This window comes from Sugiyamaella lignohabitans, chromosome A (genome assembly GCF_001640025.1).
Source record: "Sugiyamaella lignohabitans strain CBS 10342 chromosome A, complete sequence".
Lineage (NCBI taxonomy): Eukaryota > Fungi > Ascomycota > Dipodascomycetes > Dipodascales > Trichomonascaceae > Sugiyamaella > Sugiyamaella lignohabitans.
Genome location: NC_031672.1, coordinates 3,059,766 through 3,084,080, shown reverse-complemented (window position 1 = coordinate 3,084,080; position 24,315 = coordinate 3,059,766). Strand labels below are relative to the sequence as shown.

At 48.2% G+C, this 24,315-nt stretch overlaps 7 protein-coding genes and 1 non-coding gene across 8 annotated transcripts; 3 read left to right on the top strand and 5 right to left on the bottom strand.

Annotated features, from left to right (window-relative positions):
• Positions 1-50: 50 nt before the first annotated feature.
• Positions 51-1,430, bottom strand: STR3 (cystathionine beta-lyase STR3; the record flags this gene model as incomplete). The annotated part of the gene is made up of 1 exon (XM_018882945.1): positions 51-1,430. One exon carries the CDS (start codon positions 1,428-1,430, stop codon positions 51-53), a length of 1,380 nt encoding a protein of 459 aa, XP_018735183.1.
• An 811-nt stretch (positions 1,431-2,241) lies between these two features.
• MSB2 (Msb2p) lies at positions 2,242-6,495 on the bottom strand (the record flags this gene model as incomplete). Its single annotated transcript, XM_018882944.1, has 2 exons — positions 2,242-5,255; positions 5,322-6,495. The coding sequence occupies 2 exons, from the start codon at positions 6,493-6,495 to the stop codon at positions 2,242-2,244; spliced, it is 4,188 nt and encodes a 1,395-aa protein (XP_018735182.1).
• A 5,488-nt stretch (positions 6,496-11,983) lies between these two features.
• Positions 11,984-13,507, top strand: BRE2 (Bre2p; the record flags this gene model as incomplete). The annotated part of the gene is made up of 1 exon (XM_018882943.1): positions 11,984-13,507. One exon carries the CDS (start codon positions 11,984-11,986, stop codon positions 13,505-13,507), a length of 1,524 nt encoding a protein of 507 aa, XP_018735181.1.
• A 286-nt stretch (positions 13,508-13,793) lies between these two features.
• Positions 13,794-14,654, bottom strand: AWJ20_971 (uncharacterized protein; the record flags this gene model as incomplete). The annotated part of the gene is made up of 1 exon (XM_018882942.1): positions 13,794-14,654. The coding sequence occupies one exon, from the start codon at positions 14,652-14,654 to the stop codon at positions 13,794-13,796; it is 861 nt and encodes a 286-aa protein (XP_018735180.1).
• A 902-nt stretch (positions 14,655-15,556) lies between these two features.
• Positions 15,557-15,925, top strand: AWJ20_970 (uncharacterized protein; the record flags this gene model as incomplete). Its single annotated transcript, XM_018882941.1, has 1 exon — positions 15,557-15,925. The coding sequence occupies one exon, from the start codon at positions 15,557-15,559 to the stop codon at positions 15,923-15,925; it is 369 nt and encodes a 122-aa protein (XP_018735179.1).
• Positions 15,926-19,639: 3,714 nt separating this feature from the next.
• MSM1 (methionine--tRNA ligase MSM1) lies at positions 19,640-21,187 on the top strand (the record flags this gene model as incomplete). The annotated part of the gene is made up of 1 exon (XM_018882939.1): positions 19,640-21,187. One exon carries the CDS (start codon positions 19,640-19,642, stop codon positions 21,185-21,187), a length of 1,548 nt encoding a protein of 515 aa, XP_018735178.1.
• Positions 21,188-21,329: 142 nt separating this feature from the next.
• Positions 21,330-22,403, bottom strand: POL31 (Pol31p; the record flags this gene model as incomplete). Its single annotated transcript, XM_018882938.1, has 1 exon — positions 21,330-22,403. The coding sequence occupies one exon, from the start codon at positions 22,401-22,403 to the stop codon at positions 21,330-21,332; it is 1,074 nt and encodes a 357-aa protein (XP_018735177.1).
• Positions 22,404-23,372: 969 nt separating this feature from the next.
• AWJ20_967 lies at positions 23,373-23,446 on the bottom strand (the record flags this gene model as incomplete). The annotated part of the gene is made up of 1 exon: positions 23,373-23,446. It is a non-coding gene; the product is annotated as a tRNA-Val (tRNA).
• Between the last annotated feature and the right edge of the window lie 869 nt (positions 23,447-24,315).

The following is a 24,315-nucleotide window of genomic DNA, read 5'->3' as shown; positions in this document are numbered from 1 at the left end:
GTGGTTCGTGTGCAAATGATAGGGCAATAATTAACGTTAGATTACAGAAGTTATTTATAAATAGGAGTCTCTATTGTGGCCTTGACGGCGCCTGCTTTGAGGAACTGGTATCTGTTAGTCTCTTCTGTCTCCAATATCCCAGTAAAACACCACCTCCCGACGCAAACTCCTGCGAAGCAGGAGCCACGGGGTCTGGGGCAGAGCCCCAGCCGCCGGAGGCACAACCCCCCAAAAAAAGTACTTACAGCAATCTGGAGGTCGTCGATCAAGTCGTCGGGGTTCTCGATACCGACACACAGTCTGATGAGGTCCTCAGGAAAGTCGCGCTCGGCCCGGGTTTTGGCGTCGATGGATGCGTGCGACATTTTGCAGGGCATGGAGATGAGCGAATTGACACAGCCGAAACTGACGCTGATGCCCCAGATACGGGTGTTTTCAACAATCTTCTCACTCAGCTCGACATTGCCGGTCTCAAAAGACAGAACAGCACCTGCTCCACGGGCCAGAGAATGGTGCAAATCGTACTGTTTGTGAGATTTCAGACCAGGGAATCTGACCTTGAATCCAAGCGATTCGATATATTCAGCAACAATTTGTGCATTGGCTTGTTGTTTTTCAAAACGAACACCCAGTGTCTTGATACCTCTTAAAAGCAGCCACGAGTCAAAAGGACTCAGGCCACATCCCGATGCATTGATGGTATTATAAAGCTTGTCACCCAGAGCAAGATCGTTGACAGCAATAACACCAGCCATGATATCGTGGTGTCCCGAAAGATACTTTGTACCCGATTCATAAACAATATCAGCACCCAAATCCAGAGGTGTCATCAACAATGGCGACATCATGGTATTATCTACCACCACAAGTGCTTCAGGGTTGGCTTCATGAACTAGAGAAGCCACTCCTCTGACATCGGCAATCTTGATCAAAGGATTAGTAGGAGTTTCTAACAAAACCATGCGAGTCTTCTTACTAACTACCTTAGCAACTTCGGAGTTGGTAGTAGTATCCACATGGTGAACAATAATGTCCTGGTTCGAACTGAGATACTTCAGCAATCGGTTGGTACCTCCATACAGATCGTCTCCAGCAATCACTTCATCACCAGGACGCAATAATCTGGTGATAACATCCATAGCAGTCATACCGGAAGTGACTGCTAATGCTCTATTAGCACCCATGATCTTGGCAACATGACGTTCCAAATGAGATCGGGTAGGATTTCCACTACGGGTGTAATCATACTCTCCCATATTACTCAGACTGTCCTGTTTGAACGTAGCAGTCTGGTAAATAGGCACACTGGACGACCTGTACTGATCACTTGTCTCTGTGTATACCAGCTCGGTATCGATATGATACTTTCGCAACGTTCTAGGGCTCGACGGAGCCGGTGAAGGAGGCAGTTCAAATTCTTCCTTGACCATCTCTGTACTTGTTCTCTTGTTTCTTATCAATTGACTATTCAGTCTGTCTGTCTGTCTGTCTGTCTGCAATCTGTCGTTCTCTGACTGTCACTAACCAAAAAATCGAAACCGCTGTAAGTCGAAAATCCGCTGTATCTACTGCTGACTGATAATTTACCTGTCAACTTCCACTGTACAACTCTAATCCAACCAGCTCAATCTCGATGCTTCTACAGCCAAAAAGTTTCAGATCTCGTTCCCAAGCCCCGAAAGCGGGGACCCCTGCTTCCCTTCCCACCCCTATAGAGTCATCCCACGCGTCACGTGACATCAGCTCATCGACCCGGGTCCCTCACCCTCTCCAACCCCCGCACCCTCCTGCGAAGCAGGAGCCACGGGGTCTGGGGCGGAGCCCCAGCCGCCGGAGGCACGACCCAGGGCCCCCGTTTGCCTCCGGCGGCTGGGGCTCCGCCCCAGACCCTGGTAGCTCCTGCTTCGCAGGAGGGGCCCGGAGTGTCGGCAGCGGTGCAGACCATAGAGTACAAAATATTAATGGTATTTATATCTAATATATATCCAACGAAATGCCAGTCACAGACGAAACAAACGTACTTATTAAAACAGAGGGTGAATGAAAAAAAGAAGATGACGGCCTGAGGGCCTACAAATGAGAAATGAAAAATATGGACGCAGGACTGTCGGTACAGAAACAGCGGGAGGGGGGTCAGGGAGAGGGAAGGGGAGTTGTAACTTTTTGGTTTGGACAATTAGCGAACAAAAGGAGCAAAATGAAAGAAGAAAGGTAAAAAATTAATAAAAAATCGGTCATGGTTTATGCCCATCCGAGAGAGTTCTCGCTCATGACGGGCTCGGAAATGTGTCTTCCAATGGGTAAAATGTTTTCAAGGCCGTTGTTGTATCGTCCGGCACTGCCTCTCGAGGGTCGCGAGCCCGAACTCAAGTCGGTGGATCTTGTGCTGCTGCCCGATGAAACGTCGTCATAGTAGTAAGGAACTCCAAGAGGTGATAACCGGCTGGATCCGCTGCTGGCAAGCTCGATTCTGTTCTTCTTCTTCGACCGTTTAGTGGTGAAGAAGATGACGGCTCCGTAGGTAAGTGCTCCTGCAATGGTACCAACAGCAATTCCGACAGTCTTACGATTGACAGTTGGGTTCTCCTTGGGAACCGACTGGTCAATCGAGCCTTGAGTACCAGAATCAGTGGTTTGACCACCGGATGATTGCCAACCGGCATTTTGACTGGGACTCGCGCCCTGAGCAGATCCACTGGGAGAACCAGAACCGCTTCCTGGTAATGGAACAGTGGCACCACCGCCAAGAATGGCTTGCTGAGATCCGGGAATCAGTGGAATGGTAGGATCAATGAGTTTGACCAACGAAGACACACTTTGGTCTTCATTGTCTTGGTAAAGACGGGAAGTGGGTGTATGGATAAGAGCATCCAAAGTGGACACAAGGTTATTAGGAATGTATGCCAAAGCAACAGTAACAATATAACCGGCATTTTGAGACTCGTATGGTTGTAAACTGTGCATGACAATGTTACTGGTATCAACTTGTAAACCATACGACAATCCTTCAGGCAAATACTGGAAGATTTGTGCAGCAGCCAGAGGGTTTGCAGCCACAAATGGATAGTTGAGTGAGTAGTCGAAACCGATTTGAATGAGAGTCGACGATGTTTGTGGTTGGTTAGTGTTGTCACTGGGTCCAATAGCCTTTGGCAAAGTCGAAGGAAGAACTGTAGGAATAGAAGATGGAATATCAGTAGCAGCTTGAGACTGGCCAGGAATTGGCTGGGTAGTAGGAGCGGCTTGAGTGATGATATTAGCAGGTAACCAATTGGATGTTGATGGTCCAGTAGCAACAGCAGTACCAGCAGTATCGGTATTAGCAGGTTTTCCACTAACAAGTGGTAAAACAGTGCTACCAGTACCAGCAGCACCAGTAGCAGCAGGAACAACACCAGTTGAATCACTGGATGTAGTACCAATAACACCAGCTTCACCAGTCGACACGGCAGTAGCAGCACCAGACACAAGAGGAGCACCTGTAGAAACCGTTCCAGAAACACCAGCCACTGGAACTCCAGTAGCCAAAGTATTGGATGTAGTAACAGCACCAGATGCTTCACCAGAAGCAGTGCCAACAACACCAGCAGCTCCAGTACCAGAGGTAGTAACAGCACCAGAAACAAGAGGTCCAAGACCAGTATTAGTACTAGTAGTAGCAACACCAGAAACACCCACAGCACCTGCTCCAGTAGGAGAAGTGGTTAACGAGGTAAAGATACCAGATACACCAGCAGCACCAGTTTGAGTGGCTGTTTGGCTGCCAAGAGGGTTTCCAGATGCATCAGTACTGACAAGAGGTGGTAAAGTTCCGGTAGTAGTAGGCAAAATAGCACCACCACCGCTAATTGGACCAGTACCAGTACTAGTTGGTAACACACCTGGTTCACCAGATACACTGGTAGTAGGAACAACACCTGCTTCACCAGAACCTGTAGTAGTTGGCAAAACACCTGGTTCACCGGATGCACTAGTAGTAGGAATAACACCTGCTTCACCAGATCCAGTAGTGGTATCAACACCAGCAGCACTAGTAGGAACAACAACAGGAGGAAGTCCAGTAGTACTAGCAGTAGCAGGACCACCACTAAACACCGGATTACTGCTGACAACAGTCAAAGGCAACCAAGTATTGGTAGTAGTAGTAATAGGAAGAAGACCCTGTGATTCAGCAACTCCAGTGTTTGCAGTAGTAGTAGGAGCAGCAGCATCACCACCAGTGGTTGTAGGAACTGGAACAATAGGAGCCACTGCAGTACTGGAAGTAGTATCAACACCCTCAGCACCACTAACAGCAGCAGCAGCTGTGGTACTAGTAGTAGCAACAACAGGAGGACCAACTGCGGTTGTTGACTGGACGTCGTCATCACCACCACCACTAACAGGAACTCCAGCACTGGTAGCAGGAACAACAGGAGTCGAAGTAGTGGTAGTAGGGAAATTCGATGCCAATACAGGAGGAACAGGAACCAAACTACTAACTAAACCAGGCAATCCACCACCAGTAGTAGTACTAGCAGTGGTAGGAACACCAGCAACATCGGTTGGAACTGTGGTAGCAGTAGTAGCGACATCAGCATCATCAGTAGTAGCGGTATTTTCAACAGGAGGAACAGCAGAACCAGCATCGTCAGCAGCTGCTGTAGTAGTACTAGCAGTAGTTAAAGGAGCCCAAGTTCCTGAAGTTGTAGGAATCAAAGGAGGAGCAACCGGAGTACCTGCGTTATCAGTACCTGGAGTCGACGAAGTAGTAGGAGCCACTGCTGCCAATGGAGTACTAGTACTCACATCGCCATCATCACCAGCACCAGCAGCAGCTGGAGCAGGAGCAGGAGTTGACGAAGTAGTTGGAACCACTACCACTGGAGTCGAAGAAGATGTCGTAGGAGCAACCACCACTGGAGCAACCGCGTCACCGTCACCTGTAGTACTTGAAGTAGTAGGCACTGGAGGAACAGCCACATCGTCACCCGAAGTCGCGGCATCAGCAGTAGTCGTAGTCGAGGAAGTAGTAGCAGGAGCAACAACAGGGGGAGCCGCGTCGTTATTATCCGAAGTCGAACTCGTGGTATCCACAGGAGGAGGAGGAGCTGCAACGTCGGCAGCAGTCGATGTCGGGGTCACAAGCGGGCCGAACGTGGTACTCGTGGTCGTTCCAGCCCCTTCTGACGGAGCTGGAGCCACAGGAGCCACATCATCGGTCTCAGTCGACGAAGTCGTGGCCGGAGCTGCCACAGGAGGGGCACTGGTAGGAGCTGGGACGGGTTAGAACGGATCTGGAGGGGGGACATGCCTCCGGCAGCTGGGGCTGCGCCCCAGACCCCGTTGCTCCTGCTTCGCAGGAGATGGCTGGGACCGTGGACGGAACGACTCGAGCGTAGCGAGAGGAGCAGTGGGGTCTGGGGCGCAGCCCCAGCCGCCGGAGGCACACGGGGAGAGTGTGTGTGAGTACTTACCAGCAGTGATGGAGGGGGTGGTGGTGAAGGAGACGGGTTGCATGGACGAGAACTGGCTGAGGAGGCCCGAGAAGGCCGACTCGAGGTCGGAGAAGATGGACGAGTCGGGCGAGGAGGGGGTGGTCGAGGCCGACAGCGAGTTCGTGAGGTCGCCGAGGAGTGAGGACGAGGAGCTTTCTCGTTTGGAGAGGTCGCTGGTCGTGGTCAGGACATCGCCAGAGAGCGAGCCAGAGGTGATGGTGGTCAGGAAACCAGCATCGGACGACAGACCACCCAGTGACGAGGTCGATTCAAAGACCAATGGCGATGAAGAAGCGAGCTCGAAGTTGTCAGTGGAGGCAGACGATGAGCTGCTGGTGGTGTCCTGGTCGGCTGCAACTGCAGACGAAGATGCCTCGGGAGGTGAGTCAGTGGCCGTAGTGGTCTTCGTGATAATGACAACGGGGGTGTTGCTGATGGTGGTTTCAGGAACCAGTGGCTCGGCAGAGCTGCTGGGAGACGCACCATCGGTGCTGCTGTCAACAGCGTCGGATCCGATACTGCTGCTGCTGGGTCCAGCAGCTGCCACCTGTGGAAAGGACGAAGTTGTCGACGAGGTCGAAGACGAAGATGAAGACGACGACGACGACACAGGTGGTACAAATGCAGAAGATGGGGATGACGAGAATGCAGCAGATGTCTGAACTGAAGTCTGAGCTGAAGACAGGTCGTCCGAAGAGGCTAGCGATGTGGCATATTCAGGGATTCCCGAACTGAACCATTCACTTTCCGAAGCCGAAGATGATGACGACGACGATGAGGAAGACGAAGACACGGCCGGAGTCGAGACATTTGCAGTTACAATCTGTCTCTTGACCTGCTTGGGTAAATAGTGTCTGGGTCTTCCATGCGAGTTCTCGGCCGAGTAGATATGTTTAATGTTGTTTGGATTGCTCTTACGGAGACTGCCAGCAGCACCAGGGAACTTGAACGCGTCGGTTTCTTGTACAGAGAGCAGCAACGCGAGTGACCAAACAGCGGTCAAAGGGGTTGTTTTCATTGTCGGTTGAGACTGTGCAAACTTGAAACGAAAGGATGGAGGCGTCTGGGATGTTAGTTTTACATAAGCAGTGACCTAGGAGGCTGTGGCTGAGGATGTGTACAGGGAGGAGTAATAGAAGGAGTAGCAGTGATAGATAGAACGGGTAGCAGTGATAGAAGGAGTAGCAGTGGAGATAGCAGTGATAGAAGGAGTAGCAGTGGAGATAGAAGTAGCTGTACAAGAGAAGTGGTAGAGTTCTCGTTTGAGAAACAAACTCGATAAAACGTGAACAAAACCAACGACGACTTTCACTCTGAAAGAGACTGCTGAATAGAGTAGTCTATTTTCGACTGCAGAGCAGACGCAGCCAAAAGAGGTGGTGAGATTAATGCCAAATATCAATCAAATGCGATTCTCTATGCTCGAAGAGACCGAGGGACACGTTTTAGTCGTCTACTGTGAGATGCTAATGAGTTTGTTATAGCTCTACACGATAGTGAAGAGAAGAGCGTCGTAATCTGATGATGAAATGAAAATGGCGAGCAGTGAATTGATGATATGAGAAGATGACGACAACAGTGAGATGAGCAAGCAAAAGCTAACAAATCCAATGGCAAATCTCCACCACTAAACTGTAATATTCCAATATCAATGTCAAAATGTCTTGTAATGACTGAGCTGATCCTACCTTCTAAACCTACTAAACACACTAAAACCTGCTGGTGACACGCAGTCTATCACGCAGTCTTATCACTTAATACCTGACACCTAATATCGGTTACCTGTTGCCGTGGAGTGCTCGACAACAGTACTTGCACAGTATACCACGCTATACCACAACACTATCTGCTGTGCTATTCGTGCTATTACCGCACAGAACACCAAAACATTCACAGCCTGACACAATCCAAGAGCCTATAAGCCAGTATCACACCAATTTATGCACATACTGCCAGTGCAAACTTACCTAATTTACCTCTTGTCTAAGACACAAATATAATCAATAAAGGCGAGTGATGTGTGGAAAATGTTTCAGTTTGATGAAAATGGAACTTTAACGACTGTCCAAAAAAAAATTATTAGTTAAGACAAGAATGTTGAAGTTGAAAGTTGATAATCAAAAGAGTGACTGAAGGTTAGAAATGAAAACAAAAAAATACTATAAAACACTGGAAATAGCTTGATTGAAAAGTAGTGAGGTTAAAAGCTATCCAAAAAGACCAAAGTCAAAACGAACAAAAAAAACAAAAAACTTCTACTAGACTGTGTACAATTTGAACAATGTCCAGGGTCCACGGTGTCAAAACTAGAATCTGTCGAGTTAGAACTAGTATCTAGCCAGTTGAACGGTCGAGTTAGAATTGTCTAGCCAGTTGAACAGTATCAAAAACAATGGTCGAATGTCGATACAGCTAGAAGTACACAGTAATGAAAAGTCGAATTTTCACAAAGCTAAGGCTGTTGCTGTTGCTTCTGCTTCTGCTTCTGCTCTTCTTATCTACTGGTACTATCGAGATATACAATCGAGTTGTAGACCAAGTCAGATAAATACCTTTACTAGTGTCTGTCGTTAAGAACTCGGTCGTCGGTTGTAACACGCTAATAAACTGTCGTGTTCACAAGACCAATGTCCAATACCAATGACAATGACAATGTAGACTTGCAGAAGTACTACTAGATACTGTCGAAAGACCAAAAAAAGATACTGAAATTAAGAAAACCAAAAACCAAAAAAAAGAAGTGTCCTGATACCAAAATTACAACAAACTTGTAAATTGTAATATAATACAAACTACAAAATTCAATCGTATCTCAGAACCACTTCGTTCTTCAATTTAATTAATTTCCCTTTCCTTCTTTCTACCTCTCCAACACCAAAAACGAGAGTTAGAATCAAAACCCCAGGAAAAGAATAACAAACAGGAGAAAAGAAAAAAGAAAAAAAGAAAAAGAGTGATATAAAAGACACAAAAAGTCGTCCGACTTTTGTTCTCTCTTTTTTTTCCTTCCTTTAGCTTGTGCTGGTCGGCGGTGTTTGTGTGGGTTTTTTTTGTTGTTGTTGTTGTCGAACGTAGAACTTCTGGTTCACAGCCAAATGCACCACCAAAAAGAGACGATGCAAGCCAAACCAAACTAGGAGAACAGGTTTGACTGAGAATGGAAATGCAAATGGAAATAGGTCTCTAGGGATAGGGGTAAAAAAAAAATGTGGGTTTAAAAAGGCGACTGAAAATCAGTCCTGTTCTACTACAGACGCGGCGGCTTGCGTGTGAGGTGTGTGTGCGTTGTGGATCGGTCTTTGCTTTTTGCTGATTCCTGTCTGTATCAACGAATGGAATGGGTTGGCGCTGTCGCTCACCTGCTTGGTCTGGTGTGCTGCTGCCGCTAGTGTCACGTCTGTCTGCCGGTCTGTGTGTCGAGGGGGCGTCTGGCGGGGTATTAATTAAACTATATCTGCTCCTTGCTGACTTGGGACTAGCACTGGCTAGCACTGGCTCGTACTGGCTAGCACTGGCTAATGGTTAGCAGGGAGGGAGGGGGGGCGGGAGTTGGGAGCAGGCTCGTGCTGATATGCTTGCTCTATAGCGCCCTAAACTGATCCGCTGGTCTGGGCACTCACTGTGGCCGAAGGGCTTTCTCGCTCCGGCAGTGGCTCGCTCGGAGCAGGGGCAGGGGCAGCCGGGGCCTAGGGGTATCTGGCTACTGACTGTTGGCTGCTGGCTGCTGGTAGGCTGCTGGCGGGGCAGCTGGGATGTAGCAAAGGGGGTCGAAGTCCAGGCGGTCGAAGCTTGCAATCGAACGTTGTCGCTCGTCGGTTGTATCAGCACTTCACTACTGCCAATTGATCTGACCTGCCAATGTCGCACCAAAACTCTTCTCCTCTCTCCTCTCCTTCCCTCTATATATATATATATATATATACATCTTCTAACCAACACCCATGTTCTATCTCTCTACCTCTAACTCTGCTTCCATCTCCCATCACTGCTGCTGCCATCTGCTGCTTCCAGCAATTTCCCCCTAAATCCACCTGCCAAATCCGCCGCTCTCGTCCACACCCACCTCTCGCCCGAGACATCGACCCCGATCCGCTGGCCTGCCCGCTCTTCCCCTCCTGTACCCTCCCCAGACCGGCGGCCCTGCCAACTAAAGTTTGCCAGCCCGACGCCAAAAGGCGTGTCCTGGTGGGTCTGCCTCCGGCGGCTGGGGCTCCGCCCCAGACCCTGGTTGCTCCTCTCGCTTCGCTCGAGTCGGGCGTGGGCGTGCCGGGGGCGCTAGGGCCTGATGATGGGCCTGATTCTCCGCCAGCGTCTGGGCCCGTGTTTCAGCCCACGGGCCAGGCGCCTCCTGGATCCAGGAGCGTGCGCCGACGCACGTCTGCCTATCGCGATAGCCATAATCAGCGCTAAGAAGGAAGTTCCCGCAGCGCTCCAAGCCAGGAGGTGTCTTCCAAGCACGTACCACGCATCCAAGGGGTACCAGCCCCTGACGGGCTGGTGGTGAGGCCTGCCTCCGGCGGCTGGGGCGCTGCCCCAGACCCCGTTCCCCCCCGCTTCGCGGGGGACTCCCCACGCCCGACTCGAGCGAAGCGAGAGGAGCAACCAGGGTCTGGGGCGGAGCCCCAGCCGCCGGAGGCAGGCCCAGTACCCGGTGGTGGTGTATTCGGTGCGTCTGGTGCGACGCACTGCTACCGAACCGTCGTCGTGCACGTTGCAGTGACAGGCCGGTCTGATCTCTCGGGCTGATCTGGGACAGCTGCCGCTATGCTGCGAGGGTGGGAGTGAAGCTGTTAGGGAGGGCTGCTAGCGGGTCGGAAGTGGCATGACTCGTTAGTTAGCTCGTCGTCGTCGTTCAAGCCGGCCGTACTATAATAGCGAGCGTCTCCAAAAGCGGAAGGCAGCTGATGTCGCCGATGCTGGAGCTGATGCTGGAGCTGATGTTTTAGAGCGAGTGGGCCAATGAGCGAGTCGATTGGCTGGGAGAGCGGGCTGGCGACTGGCCGGTCGGCACGAGCGAGTCAGAGTGGTCCACACCGGCTGGCTGAACAACCAACCACAGTCGATATTAATTATTTTATGAATCGGCGGGGGAATAAAAATTATTTGTCTGCTGCAATGCACCCCGTCGACCAGCGTTTGTTGCTATTTGGTTGCTCTCACGGCTCCAACCCCGCTGCATCGTCCGAGCAGCCTGCTCAGCGCCAACTGGAGTCGACCAAGCCTGAAACAGAACTCACCAGCCTGAATTACACCAGCTACTATTCAAACTGGCCTAGTTTCTACAGCATCTACTGCTGTTACCACGGCAAACGACCCATCGCTCTACCTCTCGACGACCCCTCACCACTCCTCACCACTCCTCACGAGCCCCCTCATCCTCCTCATCTTTAGTCGCCGCTAGCGCTCCCCCCACCTTCTGGTTCAAGTGTAGCGGGATCTCCTGGCTGCGTACCCCTGCCCTGTTTTTATCAATCTAAAAATATTAAAAAAAAAATTATATAATAATAATAAAAAGTTTTAGCTTTTTCCAGAATAGCATAGATCGTCGCGATAAACCAGATACGGACCGGACAATATTCTAATCGCACTCCCCACCCCCTCCCTTCCCCTCCACCCCTCTGACCCTCCCCCCTCCCCCTCCCCCAAAACTCATCATCCCCGCTCCAGTCCACACCCCCGACCGCTCGCGAAGCGAGCACAACGGGGTCTGGGGCAGCGCCCCAGCCGCCGGAGGCACACTCCCGTCTCTTCCCCCCCCCTCCGCCGTTTGCGGTAATATTTTGATCATCAAACCGTACTCTAAACCCGAGCAAATCGCATCCTGAACGGGCATCGCTCCGACACTGATCGCCCGCACATCCTCTACCGGATATGCATATTTTTCCCGATCTGTCGCCGCACCACGTCCCGCCCTTCAAGGCCAGGGGGTCCTGGCCCACGAGCACTGCGGCTCGTGCGGCCGAGTCCTGGGCCGCACAAGGGTCTAAGAGGGGTGGTGTCTGGGGAGAGAAGGGGTGTGCCTCCGGCGGCTGGGGCTCCGCCCCAGACCCCGCGGCTCCTCTCGCTGCGCTCGAGTCGGGCGTCGACGGTCCCGGCGGCTTGGCGGTCTGGCGGGCTCTGAACGCCGGATCCAGCTCGGCGGTGGGATTTAAATACGTTTCTGAAACGGTGAATACGCTCGCGGTGGTCCGGGGCGGGACGGGGCGGCCTCCGGCGGCTGGGGCTCTGCCCCAGACCCCGTGGCTCCTCTCGCTGCGCTCGAGTCGGGCGTCGGTGGTGCCCTTTACAGAGCGTGTCCCTCTGCCGAATGCTTCAACGACCCACCCGTCACGGTCCCGGCCGCTCGCGAAGCGAGCACAACGGGGTCTGGGGCAGCGCCCCAGCCGCCGGAGGCACACCCCCGCCGGACCGTGCTCAGGGGTAATGGTGCGGCTGTGCAGGGTGGTGATGCGATTAAGAGACTGAGGTGGATCGGGGTCTGACGAGGATTGACCTGGGACTGAGATATGGATCTGGACCAGCAGCAACAGACTCAGCCTGTGCTGGCGGCTGAGAAGAAAGTGGTTACGGCGTCTGTAGAGACGCCGGCGGCGGGGTCAGGTGCTAATAATAATAATAATAAAAGACAGAAACGGAAGAAGGATCACGACTGGTCGTCGTCGCATGAGTCGACACCCGTGCCTGGTGAGTCGGCGCCGGTCGTGGTTCCACGGATCCGGCCGCCTCCTCTTCAGCCAAATGATTTACGGGCTGTTCCTCATAGACCGGCTCAGCAGCCGGCTGAAGTGCTCAATGGAGATAATGGCTCGCTACCGGCCATGTTCATGACTGAAGATCATCCTCATAACAAACGTGGATTCCGTTATATACAATGCAGTGGGAACCCCAGTTTATCGTCTGTTTTATATGCCATTGCCGAGGTACCTCCTTATGCTGCTCGTGTGTCGTATGAAGACCGGTCTTCACAGGTATTCATTTCTGACGACGCTTTGACTGTCACATCCAACCAGGGTTTTAGATCTGCTCGTGCTAATGTAGGTATTCGTGAGGGTCAATGGTATTTTGAAGTCAAAATTGTTCGTGCAAACGATCCGTCGGATAAATCTGCTCCTGATGCACATGTCCGTCTGGGTATTACACGTCGTGAAGCCAGTCTCGAGGCTCCGGCTGGCCATGATGCCTATGGCTACGGACTCCGTGATGTAGGAGGTGAAAAAGTCCATTGTTCACGACCTCAATCATTTATGAACGAATCTTTCAAATCAGGTGATGTTATTGGACTTTATATCAATATTCCTCGGACCGATGCTCCTGGTAAATTAATTCCACCTGATATCTCTCGAGACAGAATCCCCATCCGATATAAAGGACAACTGTATTTTGAGACGCTCGATTATATTCCCACAAAATCCATGGACGAACTAATTCTTCCCAAAACACTGTACAACAAGAAACGAAAAGATTCTGAAAAGTTCGTGCCTGCCACCATTCCTGGCTCGTATATCCAGGTATTCAAAAACGGCAAAGATATGGGCATTGCCTTTGAAGATCTGATAGAATTCCTTCCTCCTCACTGTCAATTCCAGAAAAACATGGCTGCTCGAGACGCCGACGACGGCCAGGCCGGCTACTACCCCACCATCAGCGTTTTCCGCGGTGGAATGGCCCGATTCAACTTCGGGCCCAATTTCGAGTATCCCATTGAAAATACCGGTCTCGTCTACAAACCGCTATCCATGCGCTACGACGAGCAAATAGCAGATGATATTGTCTACGACCTCATTGACCAAGTGGATTTCGAGATCACTGACGCCCTGGAAGACGCCAAACTGGCCCGCGAAGCCGCTAGCCAAGCCAAACTCCCCCATCTGCCATCCACCACCACCGCCACCACCACCCTCACAAACCCGACCACATCTGCCACCACCTCCACCTCCACTCTCCGCAACGTCGCTGCTCCCTCAACCTCACCATCACCCGCACCAGCAGCCGCCAACCCAACACCCAACATCGTCGAGATCGCCCCATAACCTCCCTCTGATCTATAACTTATTTATTAGTTTACAGCATCTACTTCCTGTAGAGGGTCTGCCTCCGGCGGCCGGGCTCTGCCCGGACCCGTAGCTCGCTTCGCTCGTTTTCGTGGGGTTCGGGTCGAACTTGGGGCCTTCAGACCGTACGTAACGAGCGGAGCGAGCTACGGGTCCGGGCAGAGCCCGGCCGCCGGAGGCACACCCCCCTGAAAACGAGCGAAGCGAGCCACGGGTCCGGGCGGAGCCCGGCCGCCGGAGGCACAAGAGACGGTCAGGAGTGTATTTAGACAGTTATTGCCGAGTCTTTGAGGTCGGAGTTGCACGCTGGACAGGTGTTGGACTGGTGTTGGCGGTAGAAGGCGTCTTCGCAGGAGATGTGGAGCCGGGTGGGACATCCGGGGGTGGAACACTGCTTGCCTCGGGTGAAGATGCTTCGGCATGCGACGCAGTTCCGGAGGTAGTTGTGTCCGTTGGCTGGTTCTTCAGCTGCTGGTTGGCTGTATCGTTCAGTGAGGTACGGTCTCAGTTCGGCAAGGAGTCGTGGTGATGGCAAGATTCGCCGGCTATCGTCCGAGCCCTGGAAAATGATCCACGATTCTTGTCGTAGTTTCTCTATTAGAGCTTTGTATTCGGATACTTTTAATGGCTTTTGGTAGACAGAAGCTACTTTTCTTCCGTCCTCGTCAACTGTGAATTGTCCCTCGTTACGTTTTTCTTCGTATCTCCGACCCTGGATCTGTGAGCATTCGAGAAGTCCTGAGAATGGGATCCAGAACTGATCTTTGTCTGGTTTATGCTGACGACCTGTAAACATTTGATCTAGTAGGATTTTGAAGAAATCCAGTTCATTGGCACTTAGTGTTGTTGCTGATTGCGACATTTCGTTTCCTAGTTTGTTCACAAGAGAGTAATGGAACAAGTCGGGCTGTGTTTCGTCTCTGGATTTGACTATTGTCAGACCAAACTCATCAATTGATTTGTTTACTGATACAATTACTTTTTCAATATTGGTATCCTCGTCTGTTATCTCGAAAGACTCTTTTTCAATCCGCCGTAGCTTTTCAAGACATGTTTTGGCTTCCAGATTAGTCAATACTCGTTGAGCCATGAACGTCTGCAGAAACGCTCGTTCTGTATCTGACATTTTGTGTGTTTCAACTTCTGTTCAAGTTCTCTCAATTTGATTTTCAATTTTATCTCAATTCTTTTTCTACTCTCTCTCTCTGTCCAATTCAGAATTCCATCAATTGTTTAGTATTGCATCCAGAAATACCAGTTTGCTGAGAAATCAATACAACTGATCTAGTCGTACAGCAAGATCTCAACTTGAATGAAATAAATAAATAATAAGTATGGTTCAACCAGAAACGATCAAAAACACAGTAAACAAATAAAACCAGTTACCAAAATAAAAGAAGTGGAAAACAAAATCAGAAAACTTTTGGTTTTTTCTAATTAATTCGAATAAAAATAAAAATAATAAATAAATAATATGAAAAATAATTATTGATCTCTAATGTCCTGATCTGCAACTCTTAATTAATAGGTGAACGCGTCACGCTATAGCTACTATGAGTTCCAGCCGTGCTACTCTCTCAAGCCCGTGCAGGCTTGAAAATTGCCAGCGGATAGGATGTTGACTACCTGATTGTCCATCTGAGTACTGTTGTTCTACAGACGAGTCTGACATTAAAAATCCTAGCCAAATCTGGTGCCATTATACAAGCGACTCAATTGCTTCTCAGTTGACACTCTCACTAAACAAAGAGGTGAATTCAATTCCACAATTGATCAGTTTGCCTTTCATCCTTGCTCTCACTTATCTGCGTGATTCGGGTACGGCAACTCATTTTATGGCTGGTTGACATTTATTTTCACTTCAAATTCCATTGCTGAGATCTGTGTTTGAGTAATTCTGTCATTTTATAGACATTTATTTCATTTATCAGGTCATTTATCAGCTTCTCTGATTCCACTTTTTTATTGCATTTCTTTTGTCTATCTCCGTTAGACAGACTGAACTTCACCACTCCCTACACACACACAATGTCATTCTACAGCCAGAACCAAAGTCAAAATCAGGGCTATAACCCGCCACAAAACCAGCAGGCCTCGTCGGCACAAAACTTACAGTTCTTCCCTACGAATTTCAACACAACTTCATATGGGCTTGGCGGACAAGCTGGCGGCAATGTCCCGTCCGTTGGTGGCACCATGACTCCACAAGGCGGTCGATCCGGCTACTCTTATGGCGTTGATTCGCAAAGAGAACGTCTTTCTACCGGTATTCTTGCTGCTTTTGGCACCTCGGGCTATCCTGGAGAGCCTCCTCTATTAGAAGGTAAGATCACGCTGGATTCAAGCTTCCTACAGCTTTCAGGATCTTTCGGATCGGAAATGGTACTAACAGCATGAAACAGAACTGGGGGTCAACTTTTCTCACATTCAGTTGAAGACATGGACTGTCCTCAATCCGTTCAGATCTATTGACCAGCACATAATGGACGACTCTGATCTAGCCGGTCCAATTCTTTTCTTCCTGCTCTTCGGCACATTTCTCCTACTCTCTGGAAAAGTGCACTTTGGCTATATCTACGGTATTGCCCTAGTCGGCACGCTCTCTCAATACGCCATTCTCAATCTTATGGCTCTGCGGTCAATTGACTTCACCCGAACTGCCAGCGTTCTCGGCTACTGTCTTCTTCCACTGGTGTTCACCAGCGCTCTGGGTATCGCCATCTCTCTAGAGTAAGTATCCCTTTTCTGCCTCCGGCGGCCGGGCGCTGCCCGGACCCGTTGTGCTCGCTTCGCGAGCTGCTCAGGCGGGGTGACAATATGTCCCGATCCCCACAGAAGCTCGCGAAGCGATCACAACCCGTTCGAGCAGCGCCCGGTCGCCAGAGGCACAATACCCCACCCGAAGTCCTGTTCTAACATGTGTAGCAATGCATTCGGATATCTGCTGTCTGCGTTTGTGGTTCTGTGGTGCACGTACTCATCGTCGGCTATTTTTGTGTCGTATTTGCAGCTGTCCGAGATGAGGGTGCTGGTGGCTTATCCGCTGGCTCTGTTCTACGGTGTGTTCGCGATTATGTCGCTGTTTGCAGAGAAAGCCGTGAAAACCAGTGCCTCTGGCAAGTGATTCGACTGCTTGGTCGGTTTTCGAGACGTTCTTGGAGACTTGTTTATATATTTTAATGAATTAATGAACGCAAACTGGCTGTGGTAGGTCTGTATGAATATAAATATATACAACTGTACATTGATCAGATGCTGATATCCAAGCTAAAACTGCCTCCTGGGGAATGAAGGGGTGGTTAATAATTGATAGGGCGTGGATCTGGGGCCAATGTCAAGGAAGGAGTGTGATACAGAGGTCGTGGATCACGTCTTCAATTTTCTCTTTGATGTGACTTTTCATCTGACTCATTCTTCTTCGTAATTCAAGAGGCGACTCCTCTGGTAAGTGATGTCTGTTTCTCCATGAACGATAAACGTAGGGTAAAGTAGAATAATCTGATAGGCCTGTAGGCTCCCTGCTTTCAATGTAAGAAAGTTCCGGTGCCAGGGAATTGGTTTCAAGTTCATCATAAGATGAGGCCATGGAGTAACAAATACTCTCATATTAACAGGTCATACTCCTGCGGATTTTGGGACGTCATAATCACTCTCCTCGTCACGGTAAGTGATGTCTGAAATAATAGTAAAATCCGAGTCACAATAATTCTTCTCCTCAAATGGAGTCTGTCTTGACACAAGTAAAACATTGTAGTTGCTTCCCTTTTGATAGCATGTGGCGTGTGAAATTACAGTTGAGGTATCAGACTCAAAATAATTCTTCTCTTCACAGGAGGTGGGCTCTGGGATAACGGGGACCGAATCCACAGCCATCATCTACAACAGGGATCCAGAACTCCATTAATATCATCCTCTATCCGAGGGAAATCATAATAATATTCGGTGTGTCCATTATTGGCACTACCTATTTCTCTTATAAAATTCTCCTGAATCTCTTCGCCGGGTTGCTTAATAGACTTAAATTCAATCAACTCCAAGGTTTGAATGTTCAAATAAAAAATTGGCTCTTCCAAGAAGAATGGATAATCAGGAACTGTAACAAAAGACTCCACAACAATTTGAGAGATGGTCTCAAAACACTCGGCCATAAGAAGAATGGCCGAAGACAAAAGACATCAAGAAAAGAAGACCAAAGATTAGGGATGTCATAAACAATTGATACGCTCGAATCGCTAAAGATAGTCAGAGCATTGCCTGTATGGGTAACAAGTTCCTGGGCCTGGTCTTCTCTAATGGCACCTTGGCCAAAAAGCTCATGGATATAGTAAATTTCTCCAAAAACCAAGGTCAGTTTAGACTTGGGATGGTCGAAAAAATAATCAGAATTTGAGTCTCTGTGACACACTAATTTCAATCGTCAAGTTCTTGTCAATGAACGAGAGATGCCAATAATAATATTTTGAAAAGTTCCACGGTTTTAATTAATCGACTGTGGATCACCAACAACAAAAATAATGATGAGATAGCTATTGTAGTCCTGACTCGCAACCACTGAACTCAAATGGATCAATCAAAAAAAAAATTCTCTAGTAATAATGGCTTAGAGTTTGATCAATATTCCAAGCTTATTAATTTACAGAGCGCCTTCTGGAATAACTTAACTCCGGTTTATCAGTTGACTGGCGGGATTTACAAACCAGTCCGTTTTCAAGGACTAATAATGTCTAGCCTACTAATTGGACAACAAAAAACTGTTCAACAAAATAATTCAAAGACCAAAAATCAGTCTTCTAAAAATGCTCTACACTGGAAAATCTCTGGGTTACAAAAAGGGTTTTTGTCAGAAAGAAATCTTATATCTGAGGTTAACAGAGAAAAAAACAGAAGGAAAAGAACAGAAGAGGCCATAGCGGTGCTCATATGCTTTTTTTGAGACCAGAAATGGATCCTGGCTCGGCCCATTCTGGGGTGCATAATTTATATCAAGCGATGCCTTTGGGTGGGTCCATGCGCCATGTCCCCCCCCCCCCCCCCCTGCTACTCATCGGCCAGATTGGCTACGGCCATGGGCCGGCTGCATTAAGCCTCTATGTCCCGACGGGCCTGAGCTGGCGGTCAGTAGCAGCCTCTGGGGTTCTTGGTTTGCCTCCGGCGGCTGGGGCTCTGCCCCAGACCCCGTTGCTCCTCTCGCTCCGCTCGAGTCGGTTTCGCTGCATAACCACCTGGCTGTGGAACTGGTGGTAGCAGAAATTTAATAGGAAATTTGCAAGATATACAGAAAAAGCTTGTAGTTTCACTGGTGTTTTCGAAGTGTTATCTTTTATCCAGCGTTCATTTCCGGCCAGTTATTCAATTTTTATTTTAGATACTGGAACGAGGAGAAAGTTACAAGAAGCATCTGCAGAAGTAGTCCTTTTGACCGGTATCCAAATTTTGTTGTGGAGCGAGATACCAGTTGAACAAGACCAATTATAAGTGCGTTCTGTTATTTTATAGTTAATTTTGTTCTTGGTTTAATGGAAAAGTCGTCGAATATGCTTAATTTAGAAAAAAGTCGATACCTGAACTTTAGTCGGATTAGGTATATTCAGGGGAAAGTTCAGATGCCCGAGTGATCGACCGGGTTACATGTGAGTCGAAAGCTCCATCTTCGGACTTCGGACTCGAGTGAGTATCACTTCCGAATTCCTGAACCCGAGATTTTGTCCTTTTGACACCTCCGAAAGCTCGCGAAGCGAGCACAACCAGGTCTTGGCGGAGCCCAGCCGCCGGAGGCAGGCCCTCCAGCCAGGATCAAGTGAGGCTGAAAATGCTCGATGGTGATCAAAATTAAACTGCTGATCCCGTGAAAGATCCGACTTACAAGCGGTTTCGAGGATGTTAGCAAGAGCCGGGTGTCATTCGGGACGGCCAGTATCGTACCTGTCTTGCTTGAGGCAGTTTGTTGTGTACATTCAGAATGGAAACAGGAGGTGCTATTCGAGTCAGGAGTCTCAATTGGCTGAACATCTCCACTCGTATATACCAAACAAGGTTACAGATGACAGGACCAAACCGTTTTACGTGACCACACCCATATTTTATGTGAATGCCGCTCCTCATATTGGTCATATGCATTCAATGGCAGTAGCTGATTTGATGAAACGATGGCAGGTATTTTTGAATCCCGAGCGAGGTGGGTTTATGACGACCGGTACAGATGAACATGGAGTGAAGGTAGAACAGGCTGCGAAGTCAGTGGGTCGAGATACTAAAGAGTTTGTTGACGAGACGTCGCAGTCTTTCAAGATTCTGGCTGATAAAGCGGAACTCGATTATGACAGGTTCATCCGAACGACTGATAAAGATCACATCGAGGCGTCGCAAGCGCTATGGAAGATATTACAGGAAAATGGATATATATATCAAGGAACCCATCAAGGCTGGTATTGTGTTTCTGATGAGACATTTTACCCAGAAACTCAGATTATGAGGGAGACGGTCACTAAGGATGGTAAAGAGGTGGAGCAGATGGTTTCTCGAGAAACCGGCAAACCAGTTGAATGGACGTCAGAAGTCAATTATTTTTTTGCATTATCTAAGCTCCGTGATAGGTTGTTAGAACATATCCGGTCAAACAAACAATTCATTGTTCCAGAGGAAAAGTATAGATTTGTAGAGAACGAGGTTGCTCAGGGCTTGAGCGATTTAAGTATTTCTCGACCCAGATCCCGTTGCTCTTGGGGTGTCCCGGTTCCAGGTGATGAGGAGAATCAAGTAATGTATGTGTGGCTTGACGCATTAACAAACTATCTCACAAGTACAGGCTTTCCATGGAAATCCGAGCAAGCCTATCTTGACAGCCAATGGCCGGCTGATGTCCATGTCGTGGGTAAAGATATTCTTCGGTTCCACACTATTTATTGGCCAGCCTTCCTTCTTGCTGCTGGCATTCCTGTTCCCAAGCAGGTGGTGGTTCATAGCCACTGGACTATAGAAGGCACCAAAATGTCCAAATCTCTTGGAAATGTTGTTGATCCAATCGACACTATTAACAAGTACGGTATTGACAGTGTGAGGTACTTTCTTGCAAATGACTCTTACCTAGATCATGATACTCCGTTTTCAAATGACCGTGTGCAGCAAAGACACAATACGGATCTGGTAAACCGGTACGGAAACCTGGTTGTTCGAATTTGCGGTCCCAAATTCAACATCAACAGATCTTTGGCCATTGATACCGACTCTATCTTTGAAAATGGTCAGTTTTCGCTCCCAGGTATATATGACCGACACACTGCGCTGGTGAAACAGACTAATGAGCTTCTTTCAAATGTATCACGATTCATGTCACAGTATGATTCAGCTAGAGCTCTGGATCAGGTGTGGAATTTAATCAAGGAAGCTAATCTCTTTGTCCAAGATACGGCTCCTTGGACATATAAATCTGCCGACCAAGTAAACCTACAAGACGCTCTTATAAAAGACTCTGCCGAGTGTGCCAGAGTCGCATCGATTGTCTTGCTCCCATTTCTACCCTTAGTTGCAAACACAATGCTTGACCGTCTGGCCGTAGACAAGAACAAGCGTTCACATCAGTATGCTCAGTACGGGGCCGATAACTCATATGGTGTATCTGCCAACCGAAAAGGTGACTATCCTATTGCTGGTATCGAATAAAATCAAGCCTATTTCCCGAACAATATGCCACAAATATCGGATTCTGTCACCTGAAGCACCTCCCATGTACATAGACAACGTAGACACTTTGAACATGTCTAGATAATGATATATTAATATATAAACAGCATTAGATTGTACATTAGCTTGCGGTGCCGATAGAGATGAGTTTAGTGTCTAGCGTTTCTAAGTCGACTAGAACAAACTGTCCAGTCTCTGAGAACTTGGGAAGTGCGATTATTCTCACTTCTGTATCGCCCTCTCTGATGTGGACCGTCTCGAACTTTGGCTGGTTGCCCACAAAATAAATATGAGGAGTCTCGTTAAGAATGAATGGGTCGTTATCTTGGAATGGGTAGCTCCACAGGGTATCTGGCGCGGTAGGAGCACAGTGTCTCCACAGAAGGGTGTGGTTGATCATGTTGACTCTATCGTCACCTGCTACATATTTGTAGATATCATCGATAGTCTGTCCACTACTACCAAAGATTCGGACACCGTCTAGATCCCACCAATAAGGATCTGTTGTTGTGGTTACAATTTTAGACTGGATTAATGGCCTGGCGGAAGTAAACAATGCCTGGTGAAAAGGCTGCTGGGGCAGACTGCTAGTCACAGGATCAAGTTTTCCTGGCATAATAGACACAGGCACTGTCTTCGCAAGGTTGGCAACAACCTCATCTAACCGCACCATGGGTTCTGGGTGGAACGTCGAGTTATCAGCTCCATAGCGGTATTTAGTGTTCTTGCTCGTAGCACTGGCCGTGTTGGCATCATCTTCTTTTGAGATGAAATCCGTCACTGAATCGCCTGCAAGTATCAAATGTGATACCTGCGAGACAAGTTTTCTGTCGTTTTGCCCTCCAAGTTCCCCACTCAAGTACTCCTCTAATAGCTCTATTTCATATCTGTCTCGCTCTCCATTAATGGCTATTCCCGAAACCAGAGCCACATATCCCGAGCCATTACCTTTCGGTTTCTGTGGGGCATATCCAGGAAGCTTGATATCCATGACATGGAAATCGCCCTCTGAACCTTCTGTCCCTAAAACTGCCACTACTGTACCTGTAACTAACAGCTCACTTTTGACCAAATCACCCTTCAAATGCAATCGACCCGATTCGTCCTCCAAATCTACGCTGTCTGTCTCTGGATCTGTATACTTTTCCTTTTTTACTGGTGGAGCTCCATAGTGCTTAAAGGTGTTAGATTTCATTTTGTTTTGAGACTCTGCCTCCGGCGGCTGGGGCTCCGCCCCAGACCCCGTGGCTCCTCTCGCTTCGCTCGAGTCGATTCACATTCGTGGCAGTTCACTTACTGAGGCAGAAACGTCGTCTAGAATACTTGGTTTGTACTTCATCTCCTTGTAGATAGTTCCAATGACCCACACGACAGATCCCTGGCGGACGTCGAGCACTTTGCCGATGTGTGACACTTTCTCTCCATTGATCTTCATATCCGACCAGGCCTTTGAAGCGCTCTCGAATACTGTTTTCCTAAGAAGTTCTAGTCGCATGTAGTAGATGTTCGCATATTGTCTGGAGTATTTTCGTTCCTTCAGATTCAACAGGAATTGCTCATTATACTCTACAGTGTTCTGCTGGCTGGCCTTTTCTCTGGATGCCAATTCGTATATTCCAGCCTCGGCACTACTTCTGCTATTCGTTAGTCTCACCCTTGAAAACTTTTTTCGAAAAATACTTACCCAGGATTTCGCAAGAAACTTTCAGTTTCAACCTGTTTCGAGGAACTCATTATATGGGCTTGTCGTTGGAGTTGAACTATTGCATTTCGCGTGCTTCACGTGAAATTTAATTAAAGTGATCATCAGGACGCGCTAAATGCTGTGCACGTGACTGAGTTGCAATAAAAAATAAGCCTGTCAACTACTATTGATTAATAAAAGGCTTGCTACTGAGGTGACTTTTTGCAAATACGTTAATCTTATTGTTATAAAAATAGATCGTATTCTTGCTTGATTTGCTCTTAAAACCCCTGGTGTTTTGCACTTTCTACGGTCTTTTGTTTAAACTAAATTCTGGCCAATAAACATGACAGAAATATATACAGAGTACTTGTAGCCCTTGTATTCCCTCCTAATTGACTAAGTTCAGTGACGATGAGACCCTTTAGAGTTGGGCTGCCTGCTAAATATGCCAAAAAATGATCATTTAGGTGCAAAAATTGATTCGACCCAGGATCGAACTGGGGACGTTCTGCGTGTTAAGCAGATGCCATAACCAACTAGACCATCGAACCGTTGATGTGAACCTTCATCAAATGAACTATGTTGAGCATGATCTCTAATTCTAGAGTTTTTTGCTAGATGGCCCTATTTTGGTTGTTTTGGGGTTTTTTTCTTAATCTTATATATCTTATAAGCCCTTCTGGAGCTTAAGTTGTCATGATTTTTGTCCCTTTTTTTTTTTAGCCGATTTATATGCAAGCTATATGCAATGTTGATATTATGTATAGTAGATTTGCATTCTACTGATCTAATATGAGCACCATATATGCAGTAAGAATTGAATGGTCATAAACACCACGAATAAGACCAGAACAACGCGAAATTCAAGCCGACCTTTATTTCAGTTACTTGACAACCCCGAGCGCACCCGCATTCAGCGGTCTCCGGACGTGATGGAGCCTCAAACCATGGAGGAACGCGCAAGCAGCGACGCAATGGTAAACGCGTCGACGCTTTCACTTCCATGGGATGAAGTAACCGACTGCTCTGAAGCCGAAGATGAATACTTTGAAGCCACCCCGGTTCCTACTGAGCCTGAAACAATTAATTTGGTAAAGGATGCCGCGTCTATGGCTGTGCTCGCGTCAGAAATCGAGAAGCTCAAAGCAATCGCCAATCAACAAGCCGAAACCAACAACCAACAAGCCAAACTCCTTAAACAACAAGAAGAAGTAATTAAACAGAGCAATGCCACTATCAACAAGTATAATACCGCAATGGAAAGGATTAAGAAGGACAGCGCAGCCAAAGACAATGAGTTGATAGCTATACGTAAACACGTAGCCGCAAGCGAGACCAAGCACAAAGAGAAAATTGCCTACCTAGAAGAACGCCTTAAAACGGTAGAGAAGAGTCAAGAAAGCCTCGCGACTTACACTGG